The sequence below is a fragment of the Pristiophorus japonicus genome, chromosome 9 (genome assembly GCF_044704955.1).
Source record: "Pristiophorus japonicus isolate sPriJap1 chromosome 9, sPriJap1.hap1, whole genome shotgun sequence".
Lineage (NCBI taxonomy): Eukaryota > Metazoa > Chordata > Chondrichthyes > Pristiophoridae > Pristiophorus > Pristiophorus japonicus.
The window spans coordinates 23,884,753-23,902,880 of NC_091985.1; the positions used below are offsets into that span (position 1 = coordinate 23,884,753).

Consider the following 18,128-nt stretch of genomic DNA (forward strand, 5'->3'; position numbering starts at 1 on the left):
GGAGTGTCTTATTAAAGACTGAGGTCACTGTTACTTTAACCTCCCTGTGTGCAGTCTTATCTGTGTTAGGAACACAATAGAGAGAGTATAAAGTGCACCAATGCTGGTGGAATAGATGGCAGGTAAAGTAGAGATGACAAAAGTGATGTGTCAATGGGGGAAGAGGTACTGAGGTCAGACTGGATGGAGACTTACGTAGAGACTTGCAGCATTCTGAATCTGTAGTGGAAGTGCAGTTTAGAGACACTAATAGTTAAGGGAACATTTTTCAGGAACATTTCTCAATTAGCTAGGAGCTTTGACTTGACATTTGAAGCTGTCAACTCATCAGCTGATTCAATGGACAGTGACCTCCCGACTCAGCTTCACAGATAAGGTCTAAGCACAGCAGGAAACAATCAAATTCAAAAAGTTGGAGAAAAAACATTGTTAAGTGGCTGTAAACAAGTCACTAATGATTTGAATTGCATCCCCCGCCACTGCATGTCGGGTCTGCTCAGTACTCACAGACCCGACATTTGGTAAAGACACGTGGCGGCGGCTTCACAGTGGGGTCCTGTCCCACTGAGGGAAAAATACACTTTCCCACCCGCCACCGATCGTGCCCGCTGACCCCCCGCCCCCCCACCCCGCAAAATCCAGCCCAATGTGTCAATGTGGCTTCAGGCTAATGGAGTTCCTTGGGGTAGGGGTAGTTTTACATTTTTTATGTCACAACTGGCAGAAAGCCCTAGAGATAATTTTTTAGAATGTAGAATTCACTTCCAAATGGTCAATGAGACCCTAGCAACATAGAAATAAAGTGGGTGCTTTTCAGAACGAAATCTATAGAATAGATCAAAATATTAAAATAAAATAGACGTAGAGAATGGGGGAGGGAAACAAGACTGCTGTTATTTGCTTCATTGTCCACCACCATTTGCAACTGGATATGGCAGGACTGCCGTTGGTTTTATAGCATGCTGCTTTCACTGTTTAGCATGCATGTAGTCCCATTTTGTAGGCTCATCAGGTTGATACCTCATTTTCAGGTCTCCAGATATGCTCTTCTATGCGCCTCTTTGAACCAGGGTTGGTCCCCTAGGTTGAAGGTGATGGAAGTGAGGGATATATGCCGGGCAGGGTATGAGGTTATAGATTGTGGTGGTATACAATTCTGCTGCTGATGATGGTTCACAGCGCCTCATGCATGGCCAATTTTGAGCTGCCAAATCTGTTCTTAATCTATCCTGCTTGACATGGTGGTAATGCAACACAAAACATGGAAGATGTCCTCAGTGTGAAGTTGGAACTTAATTTCTACAAGGACTGTGAGGTCATCACTCATACCACTGGCGTCATGGACAGAAGCATCGGCAACAAGCAAATTGGTGAGGAATGTCCTTGCTACCCTCAGTGCTTCCTCCAAGTAGTGTTCAACATGGAGGAGTACTAAATCAGCTGAAAGAGGGCAGTAGGTCGCAACCAGCAAAACATTTCCTTGCCCGTGTTTCACTTGAAGCCACAAGACTTCCTGGGGTCTGGAGTTAATGTTGAGGATCCTCAGAGTCATTCCTCCAAACTTTATACCACTGTGCTGCCAGCTCTGGTAGATCAATCCTGCCAGTGAGACAGGACATACTAAGGGATAGTGATGGAGGAATCTGGGACCTTGGCTGATGAGCATACTCACAGAATCATACCTATGTCATTGCAAGCTGTTATTTAACCTACCTCAACTGACCCTTTTATATCCAGTGCTGATTCACAAATTAATTTTTCCTAGCTCACAATCTACCTATCCCAAACATATATATACTGGAACCTGTACTGCACACGCACACACATACACAGACCGAGCACAACACCAGTACACACAAAAAAAAGTTGAATAAATAATTTCAAGACTACAATCACCATCAGGATGACAGTATCTACCAAATTACTCGATTGTCAGACAAGTGAAGAGAAAAATATATATATTTTAAATTGCAACACACATAATTTATTCTATTAGTTATTTTTTCTCCTATTTTAATAGTTTTGTAATGTAATAATAAATCCAAAAAAATATGTTCCTTACTTTCTGGAGCTTGTAATAATGCACAGGCACATCTTCCAAAAGGCAAGCCTCTTTAATAAACCTCAGCAGCCCCTCTTTAGATGTCAGTCCATGCTGCTCTCTGTGCATTTCTGGGGTGTGCTTCAAAATGTAATCACAGCTCCTTTTGTTAATTACCTATGTACAACAAAGCAAACATTATTCCACTTTTTAATTAAAGCTCTAAACACCACAATTAATATCGTCACATGGGCTAGAAAACACATTTGTCATCTTCCATTGCCAACACTGCAGTGCTCCATCTCCTCAGCAGCACTCCTACAGATCACACCACAGTACTTGGTTGCACACAGGTTAAGCACTTGAAATGAAATGTAATAAAATAGTTGCTATCTGCTCTTTTTCAAACTAACTGGCGCAAAACCAGGGGATGAGGATGCTACCAGGACGCTGTGCAGGGTGATGACGTCAGCCAAGCGGGTAAGTGGATGGTGGATTGGTGAGTATTTAATCTTTTTCTTTTTCTTTTTATTTCCTTATCAGTAGGTAACCTTTGACATTGTTGCCAAATTAAGTTAATTTAAGGGTTAAATCATGGCAGGAGAGCCCTGACCCGTGTCATGCTCCTCCTGTGCTATGTGGGAACTCGGACGCTTCCGGTGTCCATGACTACCGTGTGTGCAAGAAGTGCATCCAGCTGCAGCTCCTGACAGGCCGCATCGCGGCACTGGAGCTGTGCATGGATTCACTCTGGAGCATCCGCGATGCTAAGGACGTCGTGAATCGCACGTTTAGTGACTTCGTCACACTGCAGGTAAAGGTTACTCAGGCAGATAGGGAATGGGTGACCATCAGGCAGAGCAATGGAAGGAAGGTAGTGCAGGGGTCCCCTGCAGTCATCCCCCTCCAAAACAGATACACCACCTTGGGTGCTGTTGGGGGGGGATGACTCATCAGGGGAGAGCAACAGCAGCCAAGTTCATGGCACCATGGATGGCTCTGTTGCACAGGAGGGCAGGAATAAGAGTGGGAGAGCTATAGTGGTAGGGAATTCTATTGTAAGGGGAATAGATAGACGTTTCTACGGCCGCAATCGAGACTCCAGGATGGTATGTTGCCTCCCTGGTGCAAGGGTCAAGGATGTCTCGGAGCGGCTGCAGGACATTTTGGAGGGGGAGGGTGAACAGCCAGTTGTTGTGGTGCATATAGGTACCTACGATAGAGGTAAAACACAGGATGAGGTTCTACGAGCTGAATTTAAGAAGCTAGGAGTTAAATTAAAAATCAGGACCTCAAAGGTAGTAATCTCAGGATTGCTACCAGTGCCACGTACTAGTCAGTAGAAATAGCAGGATAGCTAAGATGAATACGTGGCTTGAGGAGTGGTGCAGGTGGGGATTCAAATTCCTGGGATATTGGAACCGGTTCTAGGGGAGGTGGGACCAGAACAAATGGGATGGTCTGCACCTGGGCAGGACCGGAACCAATGTCCCAGGGGGAGTGCTTGTTAGTGCTGTTGGGGAGGGGTTAAACTAATATGGCAGGGGGTTGGGAACCTATGCAGGGAGACAAAGGGAAGTAAAATGAGGGCAAAAGCAAAAGATAGAAAGAAGAAAAGTAAAAGAGGAGGACAGAGAAACCCAAGGCAAAAATCAAAAAGGGCCACATTACAGCAAAATTCTAAAGGGACAAAGTGTGTTAAAAAGACAAGCCTGAAGGCTCTGTGCCTCAATGCGAAGAGTATTCGTAATAAGGTGGACAAATTAACTGTGCAGGCAGCTATTAACCAATACGATATAATTGAGATTACGGAGACATGGCTCCAGGGTGACTAAGGCTGGGAACTCCACATCCAGGGGTATTCAATATTCAGGAAAGATAGACAGAAAGGAAAAGGAGGTGGGGTAGTGTTGCTGGTTAAAGAGGAAATTAATGCAATAGTAAGGAAGGACATTAGCTTGGATGATGTGGAATCTGTATGGGTAGAGCTGCAGAATACCAAAGGGCAGAAAATACTAGTGGGAGTTGTGTACAGACCACCAAACAGTAGTAGTGAGGTTGGGGACAGCATCAAACAAGAAATTAGGGATGCGTGCAATAAAGGTACAGCAGTTATCATGGGCGACTTTAATCTACATACAGATTGGGCGAACCAAACTGGTAGCAATACGGTGGAGTGTATTAGGGATGATTTCCAAGACCAATATGTCGAGGAACCAACTAGAGGGCTGGCCATCCTAGACTGGGTGATGTGCAATGAGAAAGGACTAATTAGCAATCTTGTTGTGTGAGGCCCCTTGGGGAAGAGTGACCATAATAAGGTAGAATTCTTTATTAAGATGGAGAGTGACACAGTTAATTCAGAGACTAGGGTCCTGAACTTAAGGAAAGGTAACTTTGATGGTATGAGACGTGAATTGGCAAGAATAGACTGGCGAATGATATTAAAAGAGTTGACAGTGGATAACAATGGCAAACATTCAAAGATCACATGGATGAACTTCAACAATTGTACATTCCTGTCTGGAGTAAAAATAAAACGGGGAAGGTGGCTCAACCGTAGCTAACAAGGAAAATTAGGGATAGTGTTAAATCCAAAGAAGGGGCATATAAATTAGCCAGAAAAAGCAGAAAACCTGAGGACTGAGAGAAATTTAGAATTCAGCAGAGGAGGACAAAGGGTTTAATTAGGAGGGGGAAAATAGAGTATGAGAGGAAGCTTGCTGGGAACATAAAAACTGACTGCAAAAGCTTCTATAGATATGTGAAGAGAAAAAGATTAGTGAATACAAACGTAGGTCCCTTGCAGTCAGATTCAGGTGAATTTACAATGGGGAACAAAGAAATGGCAGACCAATTGAACAAATACTTTGGTTCTGTCTTCACGAAGGAAGACACAAATAACCTTCCGGAAATACTAGGGGACCAAAGGTCTAGCGAGAAGGACGAACTGAAGGAAATCCTTATTAGGTGGGAAACTGTATTAGGGAAATTAATGGGATTGAAGGCCGATAAATCGCCAGAGCCTGATAGTCTGCATCCCAGAGTACTTGAGGAAGTGGCCCTAGAAATAGTGGATGCATTGGTGATCATTTTCCGACAGTCGATCAACTCTGGATCAGTTCCTATGGACTGGCGGGTAGCTCATGTAAAACCACTTTTTAAAAAAGAAGTGAGAAAACAGGGAATTATAGACCGGTTAGCCTGACATCAGTAGTAGGGAAAATGTTGGAATCAATTATTAAAGATGAAATAGCAGCGCGTTTGGAAAGCAGTGACAGGATCGGTCCAAGTCAGCATGGATTTATGAAAGGGAAATCATGCTTGACAAATCCTCTAGAATTTTTTGAGGATGTAACTAATAGAGTGGACAAGGGAGAACCAGTGGATGTGATGTATTTGGACTTTCAGAAGGCTTTTGACAAGGTCCCACACAAGAGATTGGTGTGCCAAATTAAAGCACATGGTATTGAGGGTAATGTATTGACGTGGATAGAGAACTGGTTGGCAGACAGGAAGCAGAGAGTCGGGATAAACGGGTCCTTTTCAGAATGGCAGACAGTGACTAGTGGGGTGCCGCAGAGCTCAGTGCTGGGACCCCAGCTATTTACAATATACATCAATGATTTAGATGAAGGAATTGAGTGTAATATCTTCAAGTTTTCAGGTGACACTAAGCTGGGTGGCGGTGTGAGCTGTGAGGAGGATGCTAAGAGGCTACAGAGTGACTTGGACAGGTTAGGTGAATGGACAAATGCATGGCAGATGCAGTATACTGTGGATAAATGTGAGGTTATCCACTTTGGTGGCAAAAACACCAAGGCAGAATATTATCTGAATGGCGGCAGATTAGGAAAAGGGGAGGTGCAATGAGACCTGGGTGTCATGGTACATCAGTCATTGAAAGGTGCAGGTACAGCAGGAGGTGAAGAAGGCAAATGGCATGTTGGCCATTTGAGTATAGCAGCAGGGAGGTCTTACTGCAGTTGTACAGGGCCTTGTTGAGGTCTCACCTGGAATATTGTGTTCAGTTTTGATCTCTTAATCTGAGGAAGGATGTTCTTGCTATTGAGGGAGTGCCGCGAAGGTTCACCAGACTGATTCCCGGGATGGCAGGACTGACATATGAGGAGAGACTGGATCGACTGGGCCTGTATTCACTGGAGTTTCGAAGGATGAGAGGGGATCTCATAGTAGCATATAAAATTCTGACGGGATTGGACAGGTTAGATGCAGGAAGAATATTCCCGATGTTGGGGAAGTCCAGAACCAGGGATCAAAGTCTAAGGATAAGGGGTAAGCCATTTAGCACCGAGATGAGGAGAAACTTCTTCACTCAGAGTTAACCTGTGGAATTCTCTACCGCAGAGAGTTATTGATGCCAGTTCGTTAGATATATTCAAGAGGGAGTTAAATATGGCCCTTACGGCTAAAGGGATCAAGGGGTATGGAGAGAAAGCAGGAAAAGGGTACTGAAGTGAATGATCAGTCATGATCTTATTGAATGGTGGTGCAGGCTCGAAGGGCCTGCACTTACTTTCTATGTTTCTAGGCATCGCCAGGTGCAGCAGAGCAAGGTACTACATGTTACCACTGCTGCAAAACCCCCGCCAAATTTAGTGGGAGGCGCTGTTCTCGCCGCGCCCGGTCGCAAAGTAGCCCAATTTTTCCCCCAGGGTGTTTAGGAAAGATAGGAACAGAAAGAAACGAGGTGGGGTTGTAGTATTGATTAAGGAGAATATTACAGTGCTGGAGAGAGAAGATGTCCTGGAGGGGTCAAAGACAGCATCTATTTGGTTAGAGTTGAGAAACAATAGAGGTGCCATTACACTACTAGGTATATTCGATAGGCCGCCAACTAGTGGGAAGGATAAAGAGGAGCAAATTTGGAAGGAAATTACAGAGAGGTGCAAGAACTATAGATTAGTGATAATGGGGGACTTCAACTATCCTAATATAGACTAGTGTAAAGGGCAGGGAGGGGGATGAATTTCCGAAAAGTGATCAGGAGAACTTTCTTGATCAGTATCTTTACAGTCCAATGAGGAAGGAGGTATTTCTGGATCTGGTTGGGTCAAGTAGAGCAAGTGTCAGGAGGGGAACATTTCGGGAACAGGCTCAAGGGGGTAAATGGCCAACTCCTGTTGCTATGAGAGTACAGATTGCTCCTACCTGTGCTCTCAAAATATTTACACTTTAATGCAGAGAAGGGAGCTCTATTCACGGGTGCAAGAACGTGTGCACAGAACTATTGCAGTGAAGGAGATCACCCCAAATCAGAGCCAGGCAGTACAAGAAAGATACGGTCTGGCTGAAACGAAATCCGGACACCAAGCTGATCCATGGCGGGGTCGTCTGGAAACCAGAAAATGTTCCGAAATCCAGACTCCCTTGCCTCAGCGACCTCCTCCCGCCTCGGCCCGACCACCCGCCTCGGCCCGACCGACCTCCCCCGGCCCAACCTCTGATCTCCGGCCGCCCGATCTGCCTTGGCCCGATCAACCTCCCCCGGCCTTGGCCCTACCGACCTCCCGACCTCACTTCGGCCCGATCTCCTCCAATCTCCCTCGGCCTTGGTCCGCCCGACCGACACCCCGCCCCGACCCAAGCTCACCTGGCCTTCCCCCGCTGCGGCCCGACCAACCTCCCGACCCCACCTCGGCCCAACCTCCAGCCGCCCGACCTCCTCCGATCTCCCCTGGCCTTGGCCCGCCCGACCTCCCCCGGCCGCACCGACCCCTCCTCCACCCCCCCTCCCCGCCTTCGGTCTCAGCCCAATGGACCCCCCCCCCCCCCGGCCTTGGCTCGACCAATCCCCCCGATCTCCGGTGCTCCGGCCGAAACCCCCCCACCTGCTGGCCCAACCGACCCCCCCATCCTCCGGCGGCCCTCCCAACCAACCCCCTCCCCCTATCCCCTGCCGGCATCCTTCGCTTCCTTGACCCAGGCAAAGACATTCCGAAATCTGGAAATATCCGGAACGGCCTCCGTCCTGAGGTTTCCGGATTTCAGACGTCACACCTGTAGCTGCAGTATAAATGCACCCTTTTAGGTTGTAATCCAAGTTAGGAGTCTGCATGATTAACAATCTACTGAAGCTTTATCCCTGTGGTTTATAAAATCATACAATCATGGAATGATACAGCACAGAAGGAGGCCATTTGACTCATCATGCCTGTACCGGCTCTTTGAAAGAGCTATCCAATTAGTTCCATTCCCCTGCTCTTTCACCATAGCCCTGTAAATTTTTTCCCTTCAAGTATTTATCCAATTCCCTTTTGAAAGTTAAATTTCATCTGCCATCTCTCTGCCCATTTCACCAGTCTATTTATGTCCTCCTGTTATCATCCTCCTCATTGTTTCCTACATTTATGAGTTTCGTGTCATCTGCAAACTTCCAGACCATTAAAAAGAGCAGTGATCCTATTATCGACTGCTGGAAAACATCACTGCACACTTCCCACCAATCTGAAAAACAATTGTTCACCACCGCGACTCTTTGCTTTCTGTGCCTTAGCCAATTACGTTAATCCAGGAGTCGGTTGGAGAGCCACTTAAAAAGCTTTGGTGAGCTATTGCAGGCCGCCCACCAATGTTCCCCCTAAGGTGTGCGGCCACATGGTCGCATAACAATCGCAAAGTCCCGTGCAGGCCGCTTCTGCTGCTGGAAGAGATACTGTGCAGCAACTTTAAAGGGACCACGCACGTTGGTGAGAGCAAAGTGTTAAATTGGTAAATTTGAAACAGGCGAATTCATAGTGTTGAGCTTCACTCCCACTTCTACCCTCCCAATAATTTATAAAAATATTTCAGATAGTAAGAACGATACTGAGCCGTAAATTGTGGTCGCCGGGTGCGTACGAAGTTCACACGGACCCGGCGAGGCCTAGCAAAAATTAATTTTGACAGACCGAACACTGCAGGAAGGACATCCGCGGGGCAGAGATAGGGCTATTTGCCCAACTCTTGCCCAGCGAATGTCCTTCAAAGTTTTTACACCTGGTAAATGCAGTCGCACAGCTTACTTTTACCAGTGTAACACTTTTAAAACATAGAAAAATTAAATTTAATCATTAATTTTTATGTTAAAAAACCTGTCCATTAAGGTATGTTTATTTTTAACCCTATTAAAACACTTTTTTTTTAAAAATCAAAAAAATATTTTATCGAACACATTTAATTTTAATTAATTTTAAATATGTGGGGTGTTTTTAAAAATGTTTTTATTGTGCTGTGTTTCTTGTTTTAAGGGGTTATTCTCATTGATAGTAATGGGAACTCGTACAAACGGAGTTCCCATTTTTATCAATGAGTTAGTGATTGGTGATCCAGGCCCACGTGATTGCAACATAGATGTCCGTACGTCGAAGACAGATCCCCATACACTGCGCAGTGAATGAAGGCCTCAGATTTTTCTCCAAGACCAACAGGTTGTTTCGTAGATTTTTTTCGGGCGGATACGTTCGTATGAAGGAAGCCTCGACCGCAAATTCTCCCCTCCACCAACTTAAATACACAAAATGTAGTGTAAAATAGTAAAATCTTCCATTACTAAATGAATGAAATGATTAATCAATCAATCGATTATATATTGTACTGAAAGCCTTTGTGGACACTGTTTCTGCTTCAAAAGACTGAAGACCATAAGAAATAATTAGCAGAGACTAGTGACATAGCATACCAGTTCAACAAATGGCACCAAAGAATGGTGGGATGTGGGTTTATGCCAATTGTCTCTCACACAGCAAGTCCTTAATCTCCAATGGACTGTCAGGAAGAAAGATGGATGTAGAAATTCGGGTCATTCGCACTCCTAACGGGCGCAAACGACTCTGCGACCAGGTGCGGCGCTGCTAACGACTCCTGCAAAATTCTGCGAGTGTTTAGCGGCGGCAGTACGGCTTTGCGCCCAGATCTCCTGCGACTGGAGATCGTGACTTCAGCGGCGTGCGCAGCGCCCCATACCCTAAATGGGGTATTGCCCCCTGAAGCTACGCCCGGTGACGACAGCGACAGCTTCAGGGGATGCGTACTGGGCGGACGGCCGCTAGCGGGGCGAAAGTTAAAGGGGAGGTGGCCGGCTGCTGGTTAAAAAAATGTCAGCTTTTTTTTGCTCACCGCCGCGGCTTTGGACGTGGGGTCCGTGCCGCGATCGCTCAGCCCGGCACTCTGCTTGAGTGCTGCTGAGCTGTCCACCGCCGAAACATGCACCCCGCTCCTTTCCCAGAAAGGAAGTGGAGCGCTTGATTTAGCACTCCACTTCCTCTCGGAGGCGCTAACCCCATGCTGACTTTCATTCATTTTCCAAATGCTAATTAATTTTTTCCCAGATTATTGTCTCTAAAAGTTTCTGCACCACCAACGTTAGGCTGAATGACCTGCAATTGCCAGGTTTATCCTTCTCCCTTCTTTTTGAACAATGATGATGTCACCTGAATCTTAAATTAGAACCACCCCCGGCCATTCATTATCCTCTATGCGGAAACGTTACAAGGACACCCTCAAAGCCTCCTTGATAAAATGCAACATCCCTGACCCAAGACCGCCCTAAACATAAAAACATAGAAATTTACAGCGCAGAAGGAGCCATTTCGGCCCATCGTGGAGGAAGCTCATCCGGGAGGGCACTGAGCACCTCGAGTCGTCGCCGAGAGCATTCAGAAATCAAGCGCAGGCAGCAGAAGGAGCGTGTGGCAAACCAGACTCCCCACCCCTTCCCTCAACGACTGTCTGTCCCACCTGTGACAGGGATTGTAATTCCCGTATTGCACTGTTCAGTCACCTAAGAACTCATTTTTAAAGTGGAAGCAAGTCTTCCTCAATTTCGAGGGACTGCCTATGATGATGATGATGATGATGATCCTCTATGCCATGAGCAAAACTCGCATGACTTAGTGCTGTCTGCACTAAAAGGAATGATTTCTGCATTCTGACACGTGGCTAAAAAATACAGCCTTATTTGCAGCTGTCAAATCTGGAGAATAGATACATTTGGAACTCAAACAGGACATAGTGTGGATATCTGAACGGAATATATGGAATTAAGGACAGTAAAGTAAACGGGATATATGAAAATATATAAGCCATGGAAGAATAGCTGGGAGAATGTCAGATTGCAAATAGTGCAACATCAGCTTAGCTAACAGTCTGTCTCAAGGTTTCAAGTCACTAATCCTGCCAATAATATATAATTGTAACATGAAATACATCTGCAGAATTGCAAGGTCTCAGTAAATAGTCACACCATTAGATTGAAACATTTGGAGGCAATACTTGAGCTTTCAAGAAGAACATCTCATATAGATTGACTAATGAGTGGCTGAGTTAGACTGTCAATCCATTTGTATTTTGTTATCTGATTTCAAAACTGTATAACTGTTAACGCTTTACGATGTAACTTCACCTATCCGTAGGGAGTGTGTACGCTCTATCCAGAGAGTATATCTTCTGTCTGATAGGTCTTACTGGCCGGTAATAAAGACTGCTTTGTTCAAAGCACAAGAGGTATTCGACTCAGTAATTTTACTGAACCAGATTGAGGTAAAAGAATCCAGGAATTAACATTTGGTGTCAGAAGTGGGATCTCAACGGACGACTGCCGAAAACTTGCGAATTAAGAGCCAGACTAGCCTTGGACGAGACGAGGGGAAAATGGCCACTGGAGTGAGTATGATTTCAATACTGCTCCAGTTTCCCCCGGTTTCAAAAGTCTGAGGAAAGTTTAGCCACTCGCTGGTTCTCAGGTAGTGTCTGAACGAGATCCAGGACAATCTGGTGAATACCTTTCAAACTTAGAATAGGGATAGAGATAGGGAAATTGTGCGATGATGCAAACCAAGCGGCGACTTGGAAAGATAGTTAGAGCTAGATAGGGATAGATGATCAATCATGGATCCAAAAAAAAAAAAATTAATAGGAAAGAAAAGAGACTCTTGTGAATGTCTGTTTAAATGAGAAATGCTTCTGTGACTTTTACTGTAAAAAAAAAGCCGGGGAGTTGTGGTTTGTTTTATCTCAAACAGAATGAAAGTTTGTTTTAACCCTTCGTAGTGTTGTCCTGTATGTGGGAAGTTTAAGAGTGTGAACCTTATTGAATTACGTATATTCGGATGATAAGTTGCGGAGCCAGGAAATGCCCAAAGGATAGATTTGTTAAAAAGAGAAAAAATTACATGGTCCCGGTGGTTTTAAAAAAAAAAGAAAAACTTGTTGAAAACAAACATTCAGAGAAGGCACAGCAAAACAACTGAGATGGATTCAAAAGGATTTAAAAAAAAAAATTATATTAAATAACACGACCTTGAGGCTGGAACAATTGAGATAACGAAAAGCAGTCCACAGCCTACGTGCCAGACTTCTCTCTAGTTATAAAAAAAAAGTAACGTACTAAATAGGTGCTGAAAGAAAAAAATGTTCTGAGATTTTAAATTATGAAAAATATAAAATCACTCCTGTCCAATTGGCAAAAAAAAAACTCCATTAAATTAGGGCTTTCATTGACTGATTGAATTTAAACTGCGCAGTAACGCGAAAGGATAGGGAAATTTGGAGACTAAAATAAATTAATTGAGGCTCATAAGAAATCAAAATTAGAAAATTAGGCTCACAGGGAATAAAGTGGGGATTTAAATAGAGGATAGGTGTTCAACTCAGGTACGACGTCGACCTTGTATATCACTTGGCCCGTCTAGGCTCTGATTGAATTTAAAAAAAAAACAACCCCCGCAGCAACTCGGAAAGTAGGGCCGAAGCGAACGCGCAGTGACGTAAACGCGCAGTGAAGCGAACGCGCAGTGACGTCAACGCGCAGTGACGTAGACGCGCAGTGACGTAAACGCGCAGTGACGCCGACGCGTAGTGACGCAGAGGCGCAGCAACGCGAATCGCGAAAGTCAGTGCTAATGGCAGTAAGTCTGTAAGTCTTAAGGTGTTTAGAGTTTTAAGTTTAGTATTAAGATCGCGCGGCTATGCGGACCGTGCGGTGATTTTGTAAATCGTGCGGCTATGCGGACCGTGCGGTGATGCGGGTACGTGTTAGAAGTCTTTGTCTATTTTGTAGATCGCGCGGCTATGCGGACCGTGCGGCGATGCGGGTAAAGTAAAGTTAAAGTATCTTAACTCGCGCGGCGACGCGAGCCACGGGTCGACGCGGATTGCGCGGCGGCGTGAACTGCGAGGCAACGCGGATTGCGAGGCGACGTGAGCTGCGGGGCAACGCGGATTGCAAGGCGACGTGAACTGCGAGGCGACGTGGTAGTTTAGTATTAAGATCGTGCGGCGACGCGGACCGTGCGGTGATGCGGGTAAGTGTTAGATTTGGAGTTAGTTAAAGTCCGTGTTAGTTCTGTAAAGTCTGTGTCTATTTGTAAGTTTGTTTAAATTGCACGACGACACGAACGCGTAGCGACACAGTAATACGAGGGGCAGTGTGAAAATGGGAAATCAGTTAGATAAAACCACGGATGCGGATAGTCCGCTACAAAAGTTATGTGAGGAATTCCCTGAAAGAGCTGAAGACTTTAGAAAATTATCAGGAGCCCTGAACAAATTATTAGGGGATGACCAGTGGCCTCTAAGTGACACTAGAAGCGTAGAGGTAAAAAAAAAAGCACAGGGATTAATTTGGAGAAGGGGACGAGGAAAAGGGGATAAAAAAATTTAATTGCAACCTGGCGACATTATTGTCAGAAATTAAAAGATGCATCACTTCTATCGAGTTGGCAAACAATGCTATTAAATTAGGACTTGCATTGACAGAGGGAACACATGTTAAAACTGTAGACGTCTTTAAAAAAAAAGAATGAATGTGCGCACGAGAAACTTGCTAAGAGATCCTCTGGGACCTCTGAGAAAGGTATTGATCAACTACAAGTTAAAATGGCTGGCTTTGTGTTAACCGAGGCTGATGATGAAATTGATGAGTGGCCACTGACTCAGCGCCCAACGGCGCCTCCCGCACCCCCTGGCCTCTTGCTCCAGTCCTCTTCCCAACACCCTCCACCTAACACTCCAGTAAAAAAGAGTTAGGAACAACCACATATCACCAAAGCAACAAACCCAAACTGACTCCTCATCCTCTGATAGCGATTCGGATCCCCAGTTTACAAGCAATACAGCCGAAAGGACCAGATCTCACACTCGAAAGGGCAGAACTATATCTCAACATCACAAACAGTCCCGTAAATCTTCTAGTCAACCTACCAGTCCAAGTTGTGAAAGACATAGCAAACACCCCCGCCGATCGAGACACAGAACTGTCAAGCAGTCAGACAGCTCTGAAACATCCTCCGGCCTAGAAATGATTTCCAAGATCCCAAAGTCCCGACACCAATTCCCTGTCAGACCAATGCCAAACCCTGATGCACAACAAGCTGCAGACCACCTCTCTATAGATGTCTGTGATCTTCAAACAACTATTTGATTGCTCACGCTATCCGGACAGATGGAAAGGGCAGTTAGATATTATTGGCAGAAAAAGAAAGGGGAGGGGGGAGGTGCGCCCCCAACCCGGGTCAAAACTGAATACGTGACTAGAAAGGAAGAGCCATCTCGGGAGGAAGGATCAATAGAACCGCAGTGTTGCATACAGGATTGGATGGATAAGCAAGGATACGGTTATACTAAACAACCAAACGGCCCGAGCCCTGCTAATAAACCTCCCTATTGTCCCCGGCATGGTATGGGAAGAGGCCGGGACTGGGTAAGAGGAATTGACTGTTTTAATTGTGGGCAGGAAGGACATTGGAATAAAAATTGCCCCTACCGTCAGCATGGAAAAGGAAGAGGAGGAAGAGGAGGGGGGCAAGGGGGGAGAGGAAGATCTTACACTAACTTCTCCCAGAACAACCCCTTTGGTCAATTGTCCCCCGATTGACTACGCAGCTTGATTGTGCAGGGATCCTCCCCGGACGACGAACCCATTCTGAATGAGTGGCAACCCTTTTTGATAGATACGGGAGCCTTCATGTCTTCTGTACAATCAAAGCTTAAACTCCCTGCTTCTACTGAAACACAGGAACTTTCAGGATTCCTGGGACAAATCTCGACATTCCCAGTGTCAGAACCGGTTAAAATGGGTTACCAGGAAGAATCGGTGGAACATCGAGTTGTTATCACAACCAATCTGGACTGTAACTTGATGGCTAGAGACCTCCTTTGCAAATTCCAGTTGCATTTGGAGTGTGGAGATAATGGGATTATTGTAAAACAGGAAACCCTTAAGCGGCAGTATTATACCACTAGAACCCCTCAGTGGTGGTCTCTGGACCTGCCGCAGGCACCCTGTCACGTGACCCTAGCATACGATCCCAGTGGAAAGAATCAGGACCTGCAGAACTTTTATCAGGATCACGAAGGGGAAGTGAAGGGAATTTTATTAAGGGCTAGAGTGACTGGACTGGAAAGAGAGGCAGATTTTGTGGAAGTGGATAAGAATCTGTGGAAACAGCCCCTAACAATGGCACCGCATATTGCTTGTGAAGTATTAGCCCCTCACCATGCTAAAGATTTGGGAGTTATGGTACGCAAGGCCATAGATGAGGCTGACCCTACCAGCCGGGATGTGCAAATTTCATGGGGACCCCGAGAAGGTCTTAACGACTCTACAGCATCATACTGGCTCCGGCATACCTGACTATGTGTGGGCAGAGAACCCCTCCCAAGTGGGTTATACTCCCATTGATCCGATTGAGATCTCAGTGCAGGGCAATCCGACAGAACCCACTGAAATCACAGGCAATCCTAAAATGACTTTTTGGCACTATACTGCAATTAATCCGGCCTGTTTTCTTACTGAGCCACCCCAAGATGAGGAAGAACCCAGTCATGATTGTTTATGTTTGTTCACGGAAGTACTTCTATTAATCCAGAAGATACACGAATCTCAGGATACGCCATAGTAAACCAGGAGAATCAGGTCTTGGAATCTGCTGCTTTGAAACCGCCTATTCTGCTCAACAAGCTCAACAATTCGCCCTCACCCAAGCCTGTATCTTGGCCAAAGATCTCAAAGTCAATATCTATACCGACTCTAGGTATGCCTTTGGGGTGGCGCATGATTTCGGACAATTATGGAAAAATAGGGGATTCCTAACCTCACAGGGGAATGAGATATCTCATAAACAGTTAGTATCTGATTTGTTGCAAGCCCTCATGTTCCCCAAACGCATTGCCATTGTACCAAGAGGCCAAACAGGCCTCTCGTGACCAACAGATGGTAGTGCCCAAAATTATGAGTCAGATTAAAAATCCTGCAAAGGATAAGTTAGCCTCGGAAAAAAACCAATGCCAACCATCCAAGATGTTATAAAAGCACAGGGGGACGCTCCTGAAAAAGATAAACTGTTGTGGAAATATTATGCATGTACTTATGACAATGTTTCTAAACTCTGGACCACTCCCGCGGAACAGACTTGCATGTCTGACGAGTTGGCCTCATGGGTTATAGAATGTCTGCATTTTGCTACTCATTGTGGAGCAAGGACCACGAGTGACACACTTTTGGCTACTTGGTGGCACCCTAAACTCCAGGCGCTCACCCAGAACATCAGTAGTCGTTGCCTGGTTGGCCAGCAACATAATCCAGGGAAGGGAGTCCCCTGTGATTGGGGTAAAACGCCCCTACCCGAAGGTCCCTTTGAGACATTTCAGTTGAACTACATTGAGTTGCAAAAAGTTCAGTGTTACAGATATGTGTTAGTAATAGTAGATGTGTTTAGCAGATGGCTTGAAGCCTACCCTAACCTGGACGATAAGACTCAGACTGTTGTTAAGGTGTTAATGAGGGAAATTGTTCCTAGATATGAGATCTCAGCTAGACTGATGACCACCTATGTTCTTTCTCTGACTCAGGCTCTGCGACTAGTTCACAACCAGGTTCAAGATGCTCACCTCGACCTCCCAGTTTTACCCGAATTGTCCCTCGTGGCACCAGGGAAGTATGGATTCGGAAGGGATTAGAGCCACAATGGGAGGGGCCTTTTTAGGTGTCACTCACTACCCCCACTGCAGCCAAGGTTGAGGGGAAAAGTGCCTGGGTTCACCTGCACCACTGCAAGCTCATCACCATTTAAACAAATTTTGCTGGTTAGTCTAATTCCTGTTTCTGTTCCAGATCTCCTCCTCCCTATAGCTGAACAATGCAGTTGAAGGAGGATCAGTTTGAACTCTTACCTGTCAGACAGCCAAATACACTGACGGAAACCTGAAGGGAAACGTGAAAACAGAACTCTTTTTATCAGCTAAATAATTGGACTATTTATAAGATGAGACTGTGTCTGTATGCTACTGTCTGCATAATAGTGTTGATATATGACAGTTTTGGTGCACGGGAAGGAAGACAAAGGCGAGAGCTCCATGTAAACACCTTTTTGTTTATGTCTTACGTTTATGCGGAAAAAGGGCACTTCACTAGATGCTGGGTGTGTTCACATATCCCTATACATTCCAAAGGGGGAATTCCTTTGCGCACCGTTCCCCTGACCCTAACTGAGACTGTTAGATGGATTCAAAGAAACGATATTGGAACAGGTAGCTAACCGCACTGCTGAGGCTCTGGAGGGCATCACAGCTGAAATGGTAGCGATAAGGACCGTAGCATTACAAAACCGAATGGCCCTCGATTACCTGTTAGCTGAGAAAGGGGGAACGTGTGCCCTGATAGGATCTGAATGTTGCACTTACATTCCTGATAGTTCAGAAAACATAACCCACCTTGCCGATCACATAAGGAGGGAGGTGAAAAAGTTATCCACACCAGCAAAAGAACTTAGCAGGTTTGATTGGTTTCTGGGTGGATCTTGGAGATCCTATCTAATACATGGCGCAATTGTTCTCATCATAATAATTACCTGCTGTTTGATTGTTGGTTGCCTTAACCTCTGCTGTAAAGCAATGACAAGGTTAGCAGACCCTCTTGTGGTCAAGGGTTCCCGGGTTATGATCCAACAAACTAGAGAACTACTCAACAATGCAATACTCATAGAATGATCCTAAATGTTATCATAGAATGATAAAAGGGGGGATGTGGATATCTGAACGGAATATATGGAATTAAGGACAGTAAAGTAAACGGGATATATGAAAATAT

The 18,128-nt window shown here is 45.4% G+C and overlaps 1 protein-coding gene across 11 annotated transcripts in view; it reads right to left on the reverse strand.

Moving 5' to 3' along the window:
• LOC139272969 (FERM domain-containing protein 6-like) overlaps nucleotides 1-18,128 on the reverse strand; it is a 135,532-nt gene that overhangs the window by 28,628 nt on the left and 88,776 nt on the right. For all 11 annotated transcript variants that reach the window (XM_070889170.1, XM_070889167.1, XM_070889173.1 and 8 more), the window contains one exon: nucleotides 2,063-2,218. In XM_070889170.1, the coding sequence (XP_070745271.1) occupies nucleotides 2,063-2,218 (156 nt within the window). The remainder of the gene's footprint in view (nucleotides 1-2,062; nucleotides 2,219-18,128) is intronic.